The sequence below is a fragment of the Diplotaxodon limnothrissa genome, linkage group LG23 (genome assembly GCF_057381915.1).
Source record: "Diplotaxodon limnothrissa isolate DT_005_m linkage group LG23, D_limnothrissa_male_GT1.1, whole genome shotgun sequence".
Classification (NCBI taxonomy): Eukaryota; Metazoa; Chordata; class Actinopteri; order Cichliformes; family Cichlidae; genus Diplotaxodon; species Diplotaxodon limnothrissa.
Genome location: NC_140617.1, coordinates 6,264,701 through 6,284,334, shown reverse-complemented (window position 1 = coordinate 6,284,334; position 19,634 = coordinate 6,264,701). Strand labels below are relative to the sequence as shown.

At 39.9% G+C, this 19,634-nt stretch overlaps 1 protein-coding gene across 2 annotated transcripts in view; it reads right to left on the bottom strand.

The window, feature by feature from the left end:
- Positions 1-17,319, bottom strand: part of ddr2a (discoidin domain receptor tyrosine kinase 2a) — a 31,419-nt gene extending 14,100 nt beyond the window's left edge. For both annotated transcript variants that reach the window (XM_085348948.1, XM_085348947.1), the window contains exons 1-2: positions 17,202-17,319; positions 2,476-2,589 (exon numbers count right to left, since the gene is read on the bottom strand). In XM_085348948.1, coding sequence (XP_085205074.1) covers positions 2,476-2,557 — 82 coding nt within the window. In that variant the 5' untranslated portion in view covers positions 2,558-2,589; positions 17,202-17,319. The remainder of the gene's footprint in view (positions 1-2,475; positions 2,590-17,201) is intronic.
- Between the last annotated feature and the right edge of the window lie 2,315 nt (positions 17,320-19,634).

The window sequence follows — 19,634 nt, the reverse complement described above, 5'->3', positions numbered from 1 at the left end:
CCTCTGTCAGTGCGCCCCAGGGTGGCTGTGGCTACAATCTGGCTTGCCATCACCAATATGTGCGTGAATGGGTGGATGACTGGATGTGTAAAGCACTTAGGGGTACTTAGGGAATAGTAAAGCGCTATACAAATACAGGCCATTTACCATTAGCATCCAGGCTGTAAATATAAACCATTAACCAAGTTATTTGACTATAAGCTTCTTGATATTTAGGTTGCAGCAGCAAATTTGCAAAGACTGGCATTTAATTAATTCCTCACCTCACATAATTTATATTCTTATTGTAGTGAAATTCACTTTTATAAGCTCTCAAATTCGACTGCATTCATTCATTCAAGACTTAAACATCCTCAAAAGAAGAAGCCCACACAATAATAGTACTGCCCAATATTTGGATGCTCTGCCCTGGCCTGTGCTCGTGTCCACACTTCCTCCCCGCCCTCCTCCTCTCTCCACAGTGAAATAAAGTTCGCCTACTCACGATTAAAATGGGAAAAACAGGGATGGTATAACTCCATTGCTTGGGAATTTTAAACAGGGGAAAGTTGGCATCACTCAGCATCTTAGCTCCACTAAATTCAGCAGTGAATATTTCCACACAGTGAAAAAACGACTCACTTCTCAATGCAGCACAAGTAAAGCATTAGACAGAATTATAGGTGGATATGTCCTGCTTCCGTTTATTACAGCAGGTTGAGATTTGAGTTTTTAGCGGAGGACAGTGACAGCGGATGTGAATGCTTTAAACAATGGTTTGGATCAGATTTTAAACGGGATCAAATGTCTTAAATGGTGAACTTGTTGAACGCTGACAACGATCAGATACACAAACAGTCTTTTCCTTGACTTATAAGTGGTCAGATACTGGGAATTGCACACCCCACAGACACACACACACAAACACAGAAATGGTGGGGAGAAAGACAGAGCCTATTTCAATGGACTTTCCTGCTGTCAGAATGTCTGGTATGCATTAGCCACAGACTCCAGTGGGATAGCTGGATCACAGCATGCGTGTGCATGCGGGTATATGCATGCAAGCAGGCGCACAAACACGCACACATGCATTCACTCACTCACAAAAACAAGGAAAGAAGACAGACAAGAGGGAGAAGCTTTAACAGAGTCAAACACTCAACGTGTAATTGAGAAGATGTCTCATAAGACATGTTTGAAAGTTTTGGTACTGAATCCTGAAAAGGCTTTCACATATGGCTATATAGGTCAGAAATGCAGCTATTAATAACTACGTATGAGGAAATGCTTGAAAGTAACCACAGCATGCAGGCACTATTTTACTTATACTCCTTGACACCCTTTGATCTCAATTGCAACCAGGCTGAATTTATTCTGTTGTCTTTGGATTGATGAATAAATGAGTGCCAGAGTGAGTCAGGTTCAAATGTGCGTTTACCTGTGATGTGGTTGTGTAAGTATTTGTGTTTGCCTGTGCAGTTCAGTGGTGAGAATGAGAAAGAAACATGTAGCAAACAGCTGTTGATTAAAAAAAGGAAAAAGAAAAGTTGTGTTTCTTAAAAAAATACTTTGGTTTGGTGGGTTTGAAAAATGTAATGTTTGTAGTTTTGTTTCAGCAGTGTCCATTTGAGAGAGCAGAAAACCCCCAGGCCTGTCATCATGACCTCATGTTTGCTTTTACTTTCATACTTTCTCAAAATAAAATTGGGTTTACGGTCTTAAAATGCTGCAGAACATCATGTAAGAAAGTTTTATTTTGAAAGTGGAAGTGGGGTGTAGAAAGGCTGGAGGATGTGGAAGTGATGGGGCACTTTTTTTTTTCCACTGTTGTTTTTTTTTTTTTAACATTTCTTGGCAGAGCTGTCGGGATATAACCTGTAAACCCTGTTTTGAACTTTTCTGACAAAACCATTATTAATTACTGTTATTAGATCTGAAATACTGTGGCATATATGTCATTCATTATTCTTTCAACAATAAAGAAAACTGAACCTGATGACAGAAGCTTTGAAACTGAAATCATAAACAGTAGCCAGCTCGAGGTTTTTACTGGCAAATATCTGCTGCATTTCTACAATTTCAACAATAACTAGAAAGCTCTCTTTGGTTGCTTTTTGACTCAATCTTTGCCCATTAAATGTTGCTACCCCATTTCCTTGTAAAAAAAAATTATTGGTCCCTTTTCATTGACATCACAAAAACCACACATACATTGAAGAGAGAGCTGGAGAAAGGCGTGCATGCTGGGATCAAAGAGGCCAAACCAGAAAGAGAGGACCACATGGCTCCCACAATGCAGCACTTATCCAGAATCTGAATCAGTTGCAGTCTGGACTGTTGGGCTGCAGCACTGAGTCCAAAAATCCCTACTCAAAACTCACAAAAGTGGTTTTATAGTATTCACAAACTCTTGAATATGACCTTATTACACCCTCAGACACCCAAGGACAGAAAAATGGGAGCTCAACACAGTACGTCATCTCATTTTGCACACACCTGGGTTGACCTGTGACGTGACGCCTCCTAACAAATAGACAAGGATGAGCAGGAGGAAGTGAATGTCCCACAGGTGCTTCATCCCAAACACGTGCAAAGAGACAGACTTCCAACCTGAAAGACAAGATGGAAACAGCGGGTTATGCAAACACCTGAAAGACAGTTTCATAAACTCGGGGATAAAACTGTGAACTCTTTGGTGCCTGCAGGATGACCAGATTACATTTTGTACTAACTCCTCCTGTATTCATGGGAACAAAAACATTTGTTTAGATATATAAGAGGAAAATGGCAGTTTAATTGGAAACATGTTTTTATTTCACTCAATAAAAAACACAATAACTGCCACCGAAAACTGGAATTTCCCTTTATTTAGAGCTTTATCGCTCTGTGAAAGAGCTATTAAAATCTAACTGTAGGGATGTTTAAATTTCAGCCAAAGAAGACAAAATAGTCTCAGTTAAAGTTGGGTTTTTTTATGATTTTACATAATGCACACTAATTATAGGAAGAAATGAGGAACGAATAAACGAAGGGACAAATTATGAAGCGAGGGGGAAAGAGACGTTGAGGCACTGAGTCACAGACATGACCTCAGCTGGAAGGCCGCACAGCCAACCAGCCGCCTCCAACTGACCAGTCCATCCAACAACAGAGAGAAACACCTAGTTTCAGCTAGTTTCTCACCAAATCCAATTCATAATCAGCCTTTATTTGTAGCACTTTTTAGATTACATTTACAAATGCTGTGACTGTGCAAATGTAAAAGTGCAAAAAGTGATGAAAGAGATCAGTGAAATGCCAGCGTGCTTGATCTTTTTAAAGGAGACTATTAAAACTCTGAACAGCTTCGCCAGCATTAGCAAAAGCTTCCACTTATGTTTCCGCACTAAATTTGCACATTCCTGATCACCGTGTGTCTGCTTGAAGAAATCAGAACTTAACACCTGAAGTCTAGTTTTGCTTTAACATTTTACAGCGTAGAATACTCTACACGCTGTTCAGCTGTTTGGTAGTAGAGGAAATCAATAAAGCAAGGTTATCTAAACTAAAACACACGTGATGCAAAGCAAAACTAAGAGAACATTGTGGGAATTTTCATAAAGAAACATCACAGTGTGTGTGTGTGTGTGTGTGTGTGTCTGTATCGAACATTTCCTGGTCTTCGTCTCGGGCCAAAAGCAACATATTCCTGACATTCTCCCACTGAAATAACAAAAGGAGCAGCAGTCTGGTCAATGAAACAGAGTTTCACCACAGTGCAGGCCTCTGTTCATTTTATTTCATGTTCAATCTGCTGTCATCTGTTTCAAGATTTGCTGAAACTTCAGTTTGTCCAAATCAAACATATATGCGGTACAGGATCTGTCCGCCTATAGATACGCCTGCACTGCAGCATGTGTTTCTAAACATTACCTGACTAAGACGCACACAGGAACAAGAAGTGCACTCAGATTGGACATTAAATGTGCAGGTAACGATAACAGGTAACGATAAGATAAATTCAAAGATAGTGAGCACTCCTCCTGTGTTTTTCATCCTTCATTCAGCTCTGTCACCTAAATCAAACAGTGTATTTTCAGTTTTGAGGATAAATGAGGAGTGTAAGGCAAGGCAAGTTTATTTATATAGCACAATTCAACAACAAGGTCATTCAAAGTGCTTTACAGAGACATTAAAAAACAAAAACAAATAAAAAGCATGATTTAAAATTGATTAAAAAACAGTAGATAAAATCAGAACAGTTGATAAAATCAGTAGCTAAAATGTAAGTTTTGAAATTTAAGCTTAAAGTGTGGATTTGGTGTTTTATTCAAATGCTGCTGAGAACAGGTGAGTCTTCAACCTGGATTTAAATAAACTGAGTGTTTCAGCTGATGTGAGGCTTTCTGGGAGTTTGTTCCAGATATATGGAGCATAAAAGCTGAATGCAGCTTCTCCGTGTCTGGTTCTGACTCTGGGAACTGATAAAAAACCGGATCCAGATGACCTGAGGGATCTGGAAGGTTCATACTGGGTCAGGAGGTGTAATATAGCTTTGTAGCCCTGAGCTTACACTGTTTTTACAAGAAGTTTAGAATCGCGCCTTATGTTTAAGAACAAAATTAGTGCTGTCAATAGATTAAAAAAAAATTAACTAACTAATCTCACAATTTTCTGTTATTAATTGCGATTAATCTCAATTACTTTATTAATAGCCTGGCTCCAATTACATTTTTTTATTCTTTATATTTTAAGTAATTATCGTTGTTCACCGAAGTCCAGTGGTCTCCGGTGAGAGCGACATTCCTTACTTGCACAAGCTTGCTGGACTGCTGAGCCCTCTGGTCCCCATACAAAGTGTGCAGTCTCGACACAATGGTTCCTCTCGAGGGCAGATTGTAACACTCATCTCCTGATGCAGCACGAATGACTTCTCTCAGTCCATCATCTTCTACTATGCTAACTGGTCGGCAGTTTTTAGCTATCCAAACAACCAAGGAATTGGTTACCTTTTCTCTCACATTTTTTGTTATTCGTCCACAAGCACCATACTCCTGAAGCGTAGACTGGCGAGGTCCCGTAGAGGTGGATTCAGTTGGGTGTTTTGCTCTCAGGTGATACGCCAGTGATGAACTGCTTCTGTGGTACTTGAATTCAGCGTTGCAAATTGTGCATCTTACTCTCGTTTTGTCCAACAAGCCATCAGGCAACTTCTTAAAGAGAAACTTTCCACCCAAAAGTCCGCCCTCGTCCATGCTTGCGTGTGTTAGCTAGTGTTAGCTAGATAGTAGCATAGTGTCACTTCTTCTTCTTCTTCTAATCATTTCTGTCAGGCCAAACGCCAGCATAGCACACTGTTGCCCCCTCCTCCAGAGGTGCTCATGAATTTAAAGGTCTTAGATTACAGGAAATTACTAAAAAAACAAAATCAGCGTTAAATTTTTTTAATGCATTAAACATTTCGCGTTGATCTTAACAATTAACGCGATAATTTTGACAGCACTAAACAAAATCCTATCAAAATGCTTGATTTAGCATTAGTTGTACATTAGTTATGAATTCTCTGATTGCTTGAGCACAGAGAACAGAGAGTCCACCCAGTGCATGTTGTGAAACTTATTACACCCTGACTTGCCTCTTTCATTGTACCTTCACACATAATCTCATTGCTTTTTCTTACTGCTATTTCCTGCAGCTTCATGTTACGGCCATTTCCCACTGAGACGCTTTTGCTAAGCTTAATTCCTCTTGGCATTTCGTAGCTAATGAAACACAAACACCTGATGGCTTGCGTGTATGTGGCAGTCAAAAATGTGTTTACCATGTGCTGGAGAACATTTATGTAAAGACTGCCTGTATTGTATGTCGGGGAGGAGAACTGACTTTTGGTTATACATTTGGAGACTCTCAAAGGAGCATACCAGTGTGTTTGCGTGCAAACATACATTTCACATTACTGCTCACCAACTATCAGACAGTCTGGAGCGCTTTAGATCTAAACTTAAATATGTGGACTGACAAAACTGAGCACAGAGAGGCTGAATCCCCAGACCATGTCTCCTGTTGATAATTGGTGGTCCCCTGAGTTGTAATCAACAGATCAAAAGGCCAGCCTCTGAAACACCTCCAAAGCACTATCTCTAAAACTAATGATCAGATATACTTTCAGTAAGCGAGCAAAGCACGCTGTAATCACAGATGACTCCTGTGGATAAAGACAAACTTGAAAAACCTGCAGGTTTTACACAAATAAAGGCGGGGTACATTTGACAAACACAAAAAGTGAGTCTGAAATGTCTTTAAATGGCAACAACACCAAGAAAAACATGTTTTAGATAATAATGGCTTTTTATTCTCTTGCCAAAAGTAAAATGTCTAACTTTCATTTGTTTGTTGTATGGGGATGAGAGGCCCTTTAAGATGCTGGAATTTTGCATGTTCGCTCCATGTCTGCATGGGTTTTCTTCAAAAACATCCATGTTAGGTAAACTGATGATTCTAAATTGGCCCTGTGTGTGAATGTGAGCATGCATGGTTGTCTAGATCTCTGTGTTAACCTTTCAGAAGACTAATGACTGACACAGGGTGTACCTGTGCAAGTCATTTGTGTACCTAGGAGTACCTGATGTACCAAGGATAGACTCCAGTCCCACCACAACCCTGAATGGATAAGCAGAGGAAAATGTATGGCCTATTATTTATTAAAGTTTTTAACTTTTTCTCAGCTTTAAACATCATTTTTTTAAGGTTTCCTCATATAAATATTCCAAAGTTTAATCAGTAACAGCTTCAAAACTGCAATTTGAAAATGAATACATTTGGACTCTGCTGCTCTGGAGAATTTGGGCAATAAATTTCCTTATCACTCACTTGATACAACTGAACTTCCCCTAAAACTCATTACATCTTTACTCTGCGAATGTGATACAACAAAAATGAAACACAAATAATCATATAACTGTTTAGTCAGTTATAAAAACCCCAGCTCTGTTTTTACAGCAGACGGATCCTAATTCCCGATTCACGGACCTTCAGAAAGTTAGAAAGTGTTGAACAACCACAGATCTCGACATAATTTACTTTAAGATTTAATTGCAGAGGTTTGGAAAGTGCTTAATATGGTAATAAAGACTACTGTGAAAGCTCAAATTGTAGTAAGAACACCGGGAATCTGAGTGAAAAGACTCGGCTCAGCAGCAGCCTGGATAAACTACGTATGTTGTGACAAAATCAAATCTAGAAGGCAAAAAAATGTAACTATAAAGTCTAATCTATAAAAATTAAACCCGTTTTTTAAGAGTTGTTTGCTTCCCCGGAATACAGCTACACAACTTCCAGGTGTGTTTTCCATACCTGTATTAATAAAACAGCTTTTATTCCCTGTTATAGTAACATCAGATCAGTCCACAGTGCTAAGAACCCAGCACAGGTCCACATTTCTGGAAAGTTCTCTCCGCTCTCCTCTTACAGGAACACGGCAGGAAAAACTTATTCATATCCTATCTCCGTTTCAAAAGGTATCCTTTCCAGGGATTTTTCCTTTGCACTTCCAAAGAAAAATTTCAGACTTTCATGTGAAAAAAATAAAGAAAAACAGAAAGTATCTCATTAAACTATTACTAAACCATGTAATATGATTAAAATATAATTGGTGAGTAATTTTAAAGTGTACTATTATTCATCATATTATGTATATTTAACATTTTCCATAAAGAGAAAATTAGCTGTCTCATTTCATGATGAAATACACAAGTAGCAATGGTGAAGTAAAAGACGGGGAAACTGGAGACCAGCTGCACAAACCCTTCAGAGGTGAATTTATTCTGATAGCTCCTGAGAGACACCACAGGAAAAAGTTAGGAGAGCTGGGTATACACAGACACCCCCACCTGTACATATGCAGAACAACCTCCAGGCCCTTTGTTATTCAGCCTGCTGGAGCACACACGGGATTCAAATTCTCTGAGGTGAAAATGGAAATAGTGTCCCCTTCCAGGTACGATATGTCTGCCATTTTCCTGCTAATTAAACAATCCTTCAACACTAGCAGGCAGAGTTTGGTTTGGATATCACTGGTCTGAGGTAAAGTCTGCTCTCTACTGTGACGATGGCGCCCAGGTAAACCGGGTCCAAATTTGGCCTGCATTTTTCACAACATGCAATCCAGTGTAAACAGCGAGACTGAGAACCACGGGAGGGGAGAAACGAGGTGAGGATGGAAGCACAAAAGAGGTGTTGGATGAAAAAGGGCTCCATAGAGGACATGTCAACTCATAAACGGAGCTCTGAGGAAGAAGGAAAGCAAGATGAATTATAACGAGCGTGTTTTACGGTTGTTGTCATGGTGTAGTTCTTAAAGTGATGTCCAGAGGCCTCGCTTTGGGATCGGTTATATGTAAAAGATGGATGTAGCCACCGTTACATCACCCATTAGTTAATGAAATCCTGTTATGAACTGTTAGGGTGATCATTTTTGCCAATTTGCTGCAATTTTGGTGTTGTAACCACACTGACGACTGAGAGGCGGGTCTGACTGGGAAACTGAGGGATAATGCACCTTGCCAAACACAAGGTGGACTCCACAAACAAAGGTGTGCTTTTGGATATACCCTTTTACCCTATTAGGGGCTGTTTTCTTAGGAAATTATTATTATGAAGTGTTAAACTTGTTAAAATGTTTTTAAGAAGGTCTAGGGCCATTTTTCTTAGATCTATAATCCAGTGTATTTTCTCAACATGGCCACAAAAAGGTAAGTTTAATTTATCTTTCACACTTTTGGAAGGAACATACATCTTTGATATACAGTTTGTAGTCTGGTACTGTATTTCTGATCCTTCTTGCCTTATAACTTTCTCACTTTGAACATGACTTAGGCATATCCAAGTATCTGTGTGCCGCCTCACGTTTTAAATTCATAGACATGAGAGAGTCTACACCTCTGATCACCTATCTTTTAAGACAGCTAACCTTCAGGAAAGTCTATACCGGTGCAAGGCCCGCTCAAGGTTCACATTTCTGAAAATAAACTGCGGACACTTCCAAAAGCTTTCAGAAAAAGAACAAAAAATAAACCTGAGCAGAAAGTGTATAAAGCAATCAAAACAAAAGGCTTTAGAGTAGCAGGCATGACACATTTCAATGTGTCCGGGGAAACTTTCCTGTTACAAGTTATTCTGTAAAAGCATACAAATCTATAGTAAAAATATAGTCCAAAGAGGCCACAAAATTTAGGAAAAAAAGTCAAATATATGACTTCACCAGTTTATAATTGTCAAGAGTGACAAGATACATAACAGAGTGGTGAGTTTCACATCAGTTCCACCTTACCGAGCTGTATCTCCAGACTATAAGTTATAAATGCCGAGGCAATAGCTCAAAAGGAAAATTGGCCTCATTTACTGTATTCCAACTCCAAAAGTTTCCTTTTTCCCTGAGTGAAAATGTTTAGCCATCGGTGGGATGAAGAGTCCCTGAGGATGGCCTTTTTTCTGGTTTCATATGCTGCCATAGACATAACTATTTAGCATATAAAAAACAGAAAGCATGGAAATTTCTTCTTTTAAATACATCTGTGTGCCTCCCCTAGGACTGCAAACATCCATCCATCCATCCATTCGCTTCCGCTTATCCTTTTCAGGGGACTGTAAACATAATATGCTAAATGTCATAATGGAGTGCTCTATCTTCAGTCACAATATTAGGCAAGAACCCGATTTTCAGCTGAGGTTAAACTCATCTGTCATTATTAGTGTCATTTTGAAACTCTGATTGTTTATGAAGAAACTTGTTATAATTCCACATCATCAAGAGTTACATTTACATACATATTCCCCATGCAGGAAATCATGACCGCGAGGGGCCTCACCCTCAGGTCGGCTGAGACACAGGCTTACATGTTCAGCCCCTCATGGGTCGATAAGTTAGCCCTCCTGGTGAAAAGAATACTTTGACATGTTGGGAGACATGTTATTTTCCCTTCCTGCAAAGACTTAGATTAGACGATAAATACTTTTCTCCTATGTGTCTCTTTACAAAAAGCTGCTGTCAGCCACTGGTTATATTAGCTTAATCTAATCTAACTTGTTCTGTTTTTCTATTTGCATAGATGTCTTTATAAGTGTGAAAATTGGGTGCTAGCAGGCCAGAAAAAGGCTATTTGACTCCCCAGTCTTGAGTGTTTATCCTATGCTAAGCTAAGTAGATACTTGCAGTAAATTCCTACTGAGCTGTGCGTTCACATGTTCTCCAGGAGGATGAATTTCCAGAGTCAGAAGGTCATTCTTCTGACGTTGTGTTCAAGTGCTTTAAGTCAGAAAATGGAAATAACATGGATGCTACAATGAGAAACTGTTTCTTGCATATAATAAATAAAATAGTTTTACTTGAATTGTTTATGTATTCACTGATAATAAGCTTTCTAGCTAGTCTCAGACAGTGTAGATGGATGGCAAGTAATGTTACAATCTAATACAGTACTACAGATTAAATGATACTATAAAAGTGGTCTGCAATATGTGAATTTCCACGATTGACCAAAAGCTGCTATAGCCAACAAAACATTTCCTTTCATACGCCGCGTGTGCTTTTATGACGTCAAGAACTCGGCAAATCATGTGCAGAACTTGGAAAAGTTGTTGTTCCAACTTGAGGGGGTGTTTTGGTGAACTTTTTCCAGCCGGGAACCTTTTTTTTCCCAATTATTCCAACACCAAATGAATCCACAAAAGAGCTGGATGTCCTCAAAACAGATTCAAATGCAATACTTTAGCACCAATAATGAATTGTTATTTTCCTCTTGACTTACAATATAGTCCAGCATAACAGCTATTTATACATACTGTCTTACCAAGACTCAAATATGATAGAAAACGTGCTTTAAATGTTCCTGCTCGCACTGGGAGTTTTTGGGTTACTTTACATTTTACACAAAATCTTACATGCTAGAGGCTAGACCCCACTCAGGACAACATCTATGGCCAAAGCTATTCAGAGTTATTGCATGTTAGAACAGACATTATGTTTTTTAGAAATAATGACTTTCAGCCTCTGTGATAGGGCTCTAGCCTTTGATTGAAAACAGGTTGTTATAAACCAAGCGGTGATCAGCAGCAAGCAAAGTTTATTATCTAGCTGGAGCAGAACGTTCCTGAATGGAATAACTGTTTGCTCAAATTTCTGTTTCTGGGGTCGATATCAGGTCTCTCTTGGCTAGTTCAGGAAGTGGTGAAGGACAGATATTCCACTCAGAAACCCACAAGGCCGCAGAAAGAAACACACGCACAGCACACACATTTTTTAACCTGAAGGACGTCTTAAATACCTTTGAGGTAAACTGATGAGTCTGGACAATTCAGAAGAATAACTATTCAACCTAAATATTAAGGCAGTCTCACAGGCGCTCATGCACTGATTGCAAAGTCCTCCTGCAGAGCACTCACATTGCCAAAGAAAAAAAAATGCACAGGGATTTTATTTTGTTTTCCCAGGCTTTATATGTTTGTGTAAATAATTTAATTTGCTCGGGAGTAACGGGCAAAGCACACAGAGTAACACTGGTGCACCAGGGCCTGCAGCCTGGGAAAAACTGTAAAGTCAACACACAGGTTTATCTGGCTCTACTCCCTGCCTCTCTCACATACAAACACACAGCAGCATCAACATCTGAGGTTTTACAGGATCCCTCGCATGACAGGAAGCAGCCAGGCGAGGCTGGCACGGTTGAGAAAGACTGAGAATTTCACCATCCAGGCACCAAAAACTGTCCTGCCAATATCAGTGGCCAGACAGAAGAGGAGGGGGTGAAGGAAAGCACAAAGGCCTGAGGCTAGGGAGGCACTTAGAAAATTATATCTTCTGTTTTATAATCACAACGCTAAAACACAGGCCATAATTTCTGTCAAACTGTATGACTTCACGTTGATTAAAATATGAAATTTAACTACAGTGCTTTTAGAAAATAAAAATAACTGCATGACAGGTTAATTTCCAGGGTAAACACATTATAATGTCACTGCTCAATTCTCGCTTTTCCATTTGCTCATATTTTACTCTGCTTCCTAGATATCGCCCCTTGTCCCGACTGACTGCACAAAGGCTCTTGATTTAAGAAGCACAGGAAGGATGGAGCGTAATCTTATGCTAATACTAAGCCCACTAACATACGGCAAAGTGGCATGTCTTGATTTATGAGATGAATCGTTATCAGTTTGCCAAATCTGAACACATTTTAATGGCCACTAAATCATTTTGATCTTATGAATAAAACAATAAAACACATCTATTAGCTACCTTGTATTTTTAAACTGGGTTTTGTTGGAGACCTGGAATGTAATGGAGCCTGTCTTTAAAGCACTTCTATTGTTCAAATGGTATCAATAGTAGACTGAAGTCTGAAGCCCAAGATTTGGGCTCATAAGGATTACTTACACACATGCTGATCTCATTATCTATTATTAACTTTGGTCAGATTTAATATGAGTAAATACATAAGGCAGAAAATAAGAAAATGCTTAAAAGTCAACCATTATTTTTCTTATCTATTATTTTCCCCTCATTTTTGTTTTCTGTGTTAATGCCAGGAAACGTGGTAGAAAAATTATGAGCATGAGTACCAAATTGGTAATAAGATAATAAGAAGCACTTTTGCACCGAGAGCCACGCCCTGCATAGAGCACATGTACTAGTGTGAGTGTGTTTATGTGCACAGGTCTGATTGCTATTCAGTGCACCCGTATGCTATGCACCATAACCATCCACATGTGCTTTCTATTATATCCTCTTGTTTCTCCCTTAAGGCTGTAACATAGAATCACAGATATTTTATTTTTATGGAAAAGTATGGAATCCGAATTGTATTTCACAACCAGACCCAGGTGGAGCCATGTAAACACACAGCCGTAAAATCTTAGAATGAGGAGCAGGGACATGCATGGAAGAAGGCCCACACACACACACACACACACACACACACACACAATTAAATTATTGTGACTGGAAAGGAAAAACGCCACGGAAAACAATCCTCTATTGTCCACATAAAATGTTGTGACATGTGGGGAGAAGTCCTTAGTTACATGCTTAAATGTGGGATATCTTACACCACATATGCAAATGTGACACGGCAGACTTTAAATGCTGCTCTGCGACACTGTGGATGAATACAAGATTCCGCTTCCTAAGCAATAGTTTTACAGTAACGTGAAACCCAAAGCTGAAAAGCAAAGGTCCTTCACTGCTTCACTGGTTGGAGACAACCTCTGCCGGATCTCTTCACATAAACAGTCTGTTTTTTGTTGCCTTCGTGTTGTTTATTTCCTTTAAAAAGCTGTGCAGGGGAAATATTATGTGTCACATCTTGTGTCGAGGCGTCTTTTTTGTTTTTTCTTTATTACTGAGTCACAAAGCTGCTTTATTTATTTATTTATTGTTATCCTGGAACAGCAGTCACAAAGCGCTGTAGAAGAAACACCATATCACACGCAGCTTTGTGACATACTGTCATATTTCACTTTGTTTTAAGCTTCGCAGAAATTTCTCTATTTAAAAAAAGCCAGTAGTCAAACTCCACAGAGCTGGAGTAAGTGGTTCAAAGCATAAGGCAACCAGATCTCTTTTCGGTCCATTACCGTTATTCAGATGATTGAAAATCTACACAGAAAAACTGTCTGGATTCTGTCTTCGTACTGCTTGCTGACATGATGGCTTAAAGGCTGCGTAAGGCGGTTGTCCCACCAATACACTATGTAATAAAGCAAAGGGGTTTTTCTTTTACAGCATAACTGTGTACAACGCATTCAGCCAGGAGCACACCTGTTGGAGTACGCCAGCGATGGTGCCACTGGGGACTGAAACTTGCCTGAGGACACGAACTGTTCAAGCCAGTGTACAAGTGCTTGTAAAAAAAAGGCTGTAAAAATGGAGAAAGAATGTGAGAACCTGCAGGAGAGACTGAAGCGTCATTTTTAGCACCCTCAGGCTGACCGGGCACAGAGTTTTACCTGCAAACTCCACCAAAATATTTCGACAAAGGCACAAACTGTTCATTGTGAATATTGTGCAGCTACAGGCTGTGTTTGTTATGTAAGGAGAGTAGCCCAAAATCTATGAGTGGAGATCCAGTTTGATTGAATATGCAGGCCCTGAACTTTACAGCTACACTGTCAGATTGGAAAAACAGCATCTCACGCCAATTTCCATCTCCCCCGTTAAAGCAGAGCTCTATCCGCCACACGGCGCCCAGCTCAAGAGCACTTGTGCATTGAAGCCATTTGACTGTGGCAGTTGGGGCTGTCTTAAATTTAAACAGCACACTGACTCACAAATATCAGTGACTGCCACTGAAGTGAATAATATATATAAAAAAATACATTCACTGCCACCCACTTTCAAACTGAAAGCGCATTCTTGTCCAAAAGGTCACTAATTAAAACAGAATGATTTCAATAAATTCTTTTGTATTTTTTGTAACAGGATCAAATAAAAACAAGTCGACACAGCAGAGCAGATAGCAGTGGTTCCAGAAAAAAAGGCCGGCGTTGTCCATGCAGTGACAACTCAGCAGTGACAACTCATTCAAAGCCAAGACTGTCATTTGTACCCAGCAGCAGCAGGCTGCAGCGAGTCATGAGGTTTTTCTCATGTTGAGATATTGCCTCAGAGTGTCCCTGACACTCTGTAATTAGGGAAGGCATGAGAGAACTGAGGTGAAGAGATGGATGATGAGCATCAGACAAACAAACAAACAAGAAAAGACTTCCACATGTAAACAGGAGAAGGAGGACAGCTGAGGACACGTGCAAACAGAAAGAGGAGGATTTCTGACTGCTTTGTGTTAATGAGCACCTCTAGCTTGGCTCCTTTATAATTACCTAGCTTTCATGATACACATCGAGAATAAGCTCTCTCTGGACAAAAGCAGCGAGCTTAATAATTATTCTACAGCGGAAATTAAATATATGTTTTCCATGACTGAAGACAAATCAACATATAGTTTTCAGAGAAACACCAATTAGACATACTCAGAAATAAGAAGGACAAAGGTAGACTTCTCTGGGTTACACGTTGCGTAATGCCCCTCAAAAGAAAGGTGATGATATGGGTGGTGGTTTGGGCAGGGTCGAAGTTCAAGCACATGTGGGATTACAAAGTCAACAGCGCAGTATTTTAGCCATGACGTTCCCTGAAATGGATCTATTTATGCCAAATTACAGCATGCACCTCAGCTAACGAGCGCACAGCTGGTTTTCTCCTGCCAGAGGCATTGATTTGAAAACACTTCCAATCAAACAAGGTCAGTGTCGGGTTACTGCTAAGCTAAGTAAGCACCGGGTGCCTCTAGTGCAGTGTTTTGAAAGTAGGGTTGAAATTACAACCTTTGCTGTGGTGGGTGATTTGGGTCTGTATGTGAGGATGTCAGTCAGCGTCAAAGCTCGAGACAGAAGGGTTGCTAATTAAAAGGCGTGCAGGAGAAATGCATAATTCCTCCTGTTGCTTCTTTTATTCTCTCTATCTGGGTGTGCGCCTATATGCATCTGCACACAGCTGCTCATCAGATACTGACATATATGGAGAACAGAGTGATGGCATGTGCTTAAACCAACAGTCTGAGCAAGTAAAATATATGGGTCCACTCCCCTCTTGCATCAACCACAAGTGTTTCATATATTTCAACGTAATAGGAAATAACTTCTTTTAATTCTGCTTTGGCAAAGAACTCAATTATTATGATAAAGATGGTTTCCTATTAACACAATAACACGCCAAGCAGGGACACAACAAAGAGAGCTTAAAGGAAAAAGCCACACCCATATAGTCTTACACTGCAATAAATCCACAGTTTGTTGTAATCAGTACATTCCTGGACTTAATTTGCGGTGATGTTATGAAATCTGACTTATTGCTTTCTTTTGTCTGTTCCTACTCTATTACTTATTTGGTCCTCACAGAGAAAGTGTCTGATCTAATAGCAGAGATAGCATTTGCAATTACAGTCCTGCACAGAAGTCACAGCCTTGTGCCATCAACAGTGTCTCAGCAATCAGCTCTAATAAAATAGTGCATTTTTTTGTCAAATCACTTCAGATATTATGAAGCCACTGGGGTCAGCATCAGGTTTTTGCATTACTGGAATGAAAGTGCTTGTCCAGAAAAGAAATCCATCCCCATATTAGACCCAGACTACATACGCATACCTGAGTGTCAGCGTGACCTTCCTCTAACAATTATTCCATTGATCAGAGCCACCTCTCATGACTGTTCACCTCAGCTGGGCACCGTGGTTCAAATGTCAAAGCTCTGAGCTCATAGTCCATATCCTGCGCTCTTCAGCAAAGCACAAAAGCGACCTCTGTGTGAACATCTATTACCCACATACCGCAGGATGATACCTACATACCACCGATGTAACACCTACACTGAAGTACACATATCACCTCAGTGACACAAAGGCGTGTTTTTTTTTAGAAAGCTGCAACTTCAAATTTCAACATTTCACCAGGTGACCACAGAGAGGATCTAAGCAGCATGAAATGAGTCAGTTGTTTTAGTTTTCCAAAACTTCCAGGCCACAAAAACACACACAAAATATGTGTGAGTTTGATGCACGGCAGTAGAAAAGAAGTCACATCATTTTTTCATTAGCTATGCCCGTAAAAATAATACGCACAGTCATTCCGCACAGAAGAGAGGGGTTTGTATGATGAAGTCAATACCGCAACAAACTCCAGAATTATATTTAAGCCAGTCAACAGTAGACATGTGTGTTGTCTTAAAGTTACAGTAAGCACATAGAGAATAAAAAATACTCCACATCGGAAGATCTTAGCCTGCAAAGAGAAGTTTGCATTATATTCTTTCCTTCAATTTTAATTTCCATTAGAAATAAAAAGATTTTTAGGAGTGAAAAGAAGGAATTGGCCTCAATCACATTTGAAGTCAACCGCAGCAAAGCCAAACGGTAAGTAATAGCTTCTGTTGAAAACAGCTGCATCCACTGCAGAGCAGACAGGAGTCTGAATGCGGCACCGCATCGCTCTGTTCTGCTGTCCACTCTTCTCGTCTGCCATGCAAACAGAAGCTGCTTCAGTCACAAAAGTACACAGAAGTCTGGATCGCGTGTGCAAACGGGCCTCCCAAGAGGAAATAATTCAAGGAGAGAGCCAAGAAAGCTGATCAGTCTTAACAGTCCTAACATAGAGAATAAAAAGTTGTTGTTTTTTTAAAGTAAAAGAAATGAGTGACTTACTTCTAAGAAGGTTTTATTTTCATTTCAAACCATTTGTTCACTGATGGTTTTAGATTATTCCAGTGAGACGCAGGCGGCTGGATGTAACCCTCCAAACCTTGCTCTCTGTTGCTCGCTCACTCTCTGTCCGTCAGTTGCCTTCACCAGGACTCACTGGGCTGATGTAAGACACCCCTGCAAATAGGGGGGGGGGGGGGGGGGGGGGAAGAGGGAGAGAAGAGAAACAGAGTAAGAGAGAGAGAGAGCGAGAGAGGGAGGGAGGGAGGAAAAAAATCACATTCTGTGGATTCCTGGGAGTTTGCCAACGTCCCAGAATTCCACATGCCACACATAAGGTTTCAATTAAAGACACACACAAAAAATCCAAAGCTCAATCAAAAAGCTTTCTTCCTCCTGAAAGGAACCTTTCTTTTGACAGCTACAGGACGAAGCATAGAAGCAGCCATAACTGAAGGTAGTATTTGCGGTGGTGTTGCTGTCACTTGCTTTATGTCAAATTCATATAACTTATTGTTTCATCACTAACCTTAAAAACAAGCTTATTTAGGTTTAAAAACTGCAAAAGAAGCTACTCTTTTATTGAACTCAGTGGCACTAACGCAGCAGTTTGTCACAACCTCAATAGTCGAACCAGATCCATGAAAAGTGTGAGTCAGGTGTCAGAGAGAGGTCTACTTCTTATTACGTTGTACTCTGTGTGTTTTGCTGCTGATGTGGTCTGAACTCTATGACCTGATCTCTATAAAAACAATGAAGTTTTCATCTGTTAGACATGGTGACTAAGAGCTTTTCTTACTTAGTTACATGCAAAGCTGCTTGCTTTGCTGATGAGGAAGCCATATTGACCTGCAGGGAAGTGACACCAATGGCCAGTGGAAATTTATTGGAACCCTAGGATTTTACTTTTTACTTGCTTGGAGATGTTTTTTCTGCTGCTTTTGCAAGTGTTTTACCACAGCTCCCACTGTCCTACTCTGTATTCCCCAGTTTAATATTCTGTTTAGGCATTTGTCAAGTCTCTTAAAGCTTTCCAGTTCTTTCCGATGGCCTGTTGGGGCAACGACTGTAGTTACAAAGAGATTTCCAGTTGTGTAAAGGTGTATCTGATATCCCTGTGTTAGTGTTGTTTCTGAATCATCATAATTCATTTTGACCTTGGTTCAGTATCACAAGTGACCAATCACAGTGTTATGGTGTCATAGTTTTGCGATGTGGAAAAAAAACGTTGCCCATGTCCACTCAGGAAAACATCCAAGAAAAGGAGGGGTTTGGGTTGAGGGCTAACATGTGATCTTGGTTAGGGTTACGGGGCTATAGTTAGGATATCGTTGCAGTGTTAAACCTGGACAAACATTAGCTTTGATGATCCAGGAACAACACCAACATGGGGATATCAGATGGTGCGTTGGAAAACAGCCCTCATTAAACACCTCACTCATGAGTTTATGTACTCAGTCTCTTATTTTAAGTCATTAGGAAGAGAACATTAAATTCTTTTGTAAATTATTGTAAGTATTGGAGTCAGTTATTAGAGGATAAAGGAGGCTTTGGTCTTTGGCTCATGACTTTTACAGTCTGATATGCCAGCAAATAGGCCTTCGACAAGTTAACCCTAAAACGTTCTGTTTAAGTCACTTCTTTTTCTTCTTTCAGCTACTTCCTTTAGGGGTCCCCACAGAAGATCATCTGCCCCCATTTCACACTATCACTAACACTCTCCTGCCACACCAACACTCTGCATCTCCTCCTTCATTACATCATGAACACACTCTGTCTTCCATTTGCCAGGCAGCTCCAACTTCAACATCCTTTGTTCAGTATATCCACTATCCGTCCTCTGCACATGTCCAAACCATCTCAGTCTTGCCTCCAAACCGCTCAACCTGAGCTGTCCCTCTACTTCTAATCTTGTCCATCCTGGTCACTCCTAATGAAAGCTTTACATCAGGGGTGTCCACTCCAGTCCTCGAGAGCTACTATCCAGCAGCTTTTAGATGCATCCCTACTCCAACACAGCTGAATCAGATGGTTGGGTTACCTCTTCAGCATGCCATGAAGTTTGGCAAAGGCTTTGTAACAAGCCATTCATTTAATTCAGATGTGTCGGAACAAGGAACAAATCTTCGGCTCCTCACCTCCAGCTCTGCCTTGCATCTTTTTATCCGTTTTAAATATAAATATTAAATAAATAATTTTTTAAGTATTATTTATTTTTGTTTCATTTTAATAGCCATTAATGGTTCATTCATGATTTTTTAAAACTACTAAGTTTGACTGTGAATACTAATATTCATAGTTAAAATGTGATTTTTTTGAGCAAACTTTGAAGACTTGTAAATACTAGCATCATGAGCATGTTGTGCCCAGTAACAACGTCACATATCTGTTATCTGCTGAATATGGACTCTCAGTAGAACAGGTAAAGTGTATGAA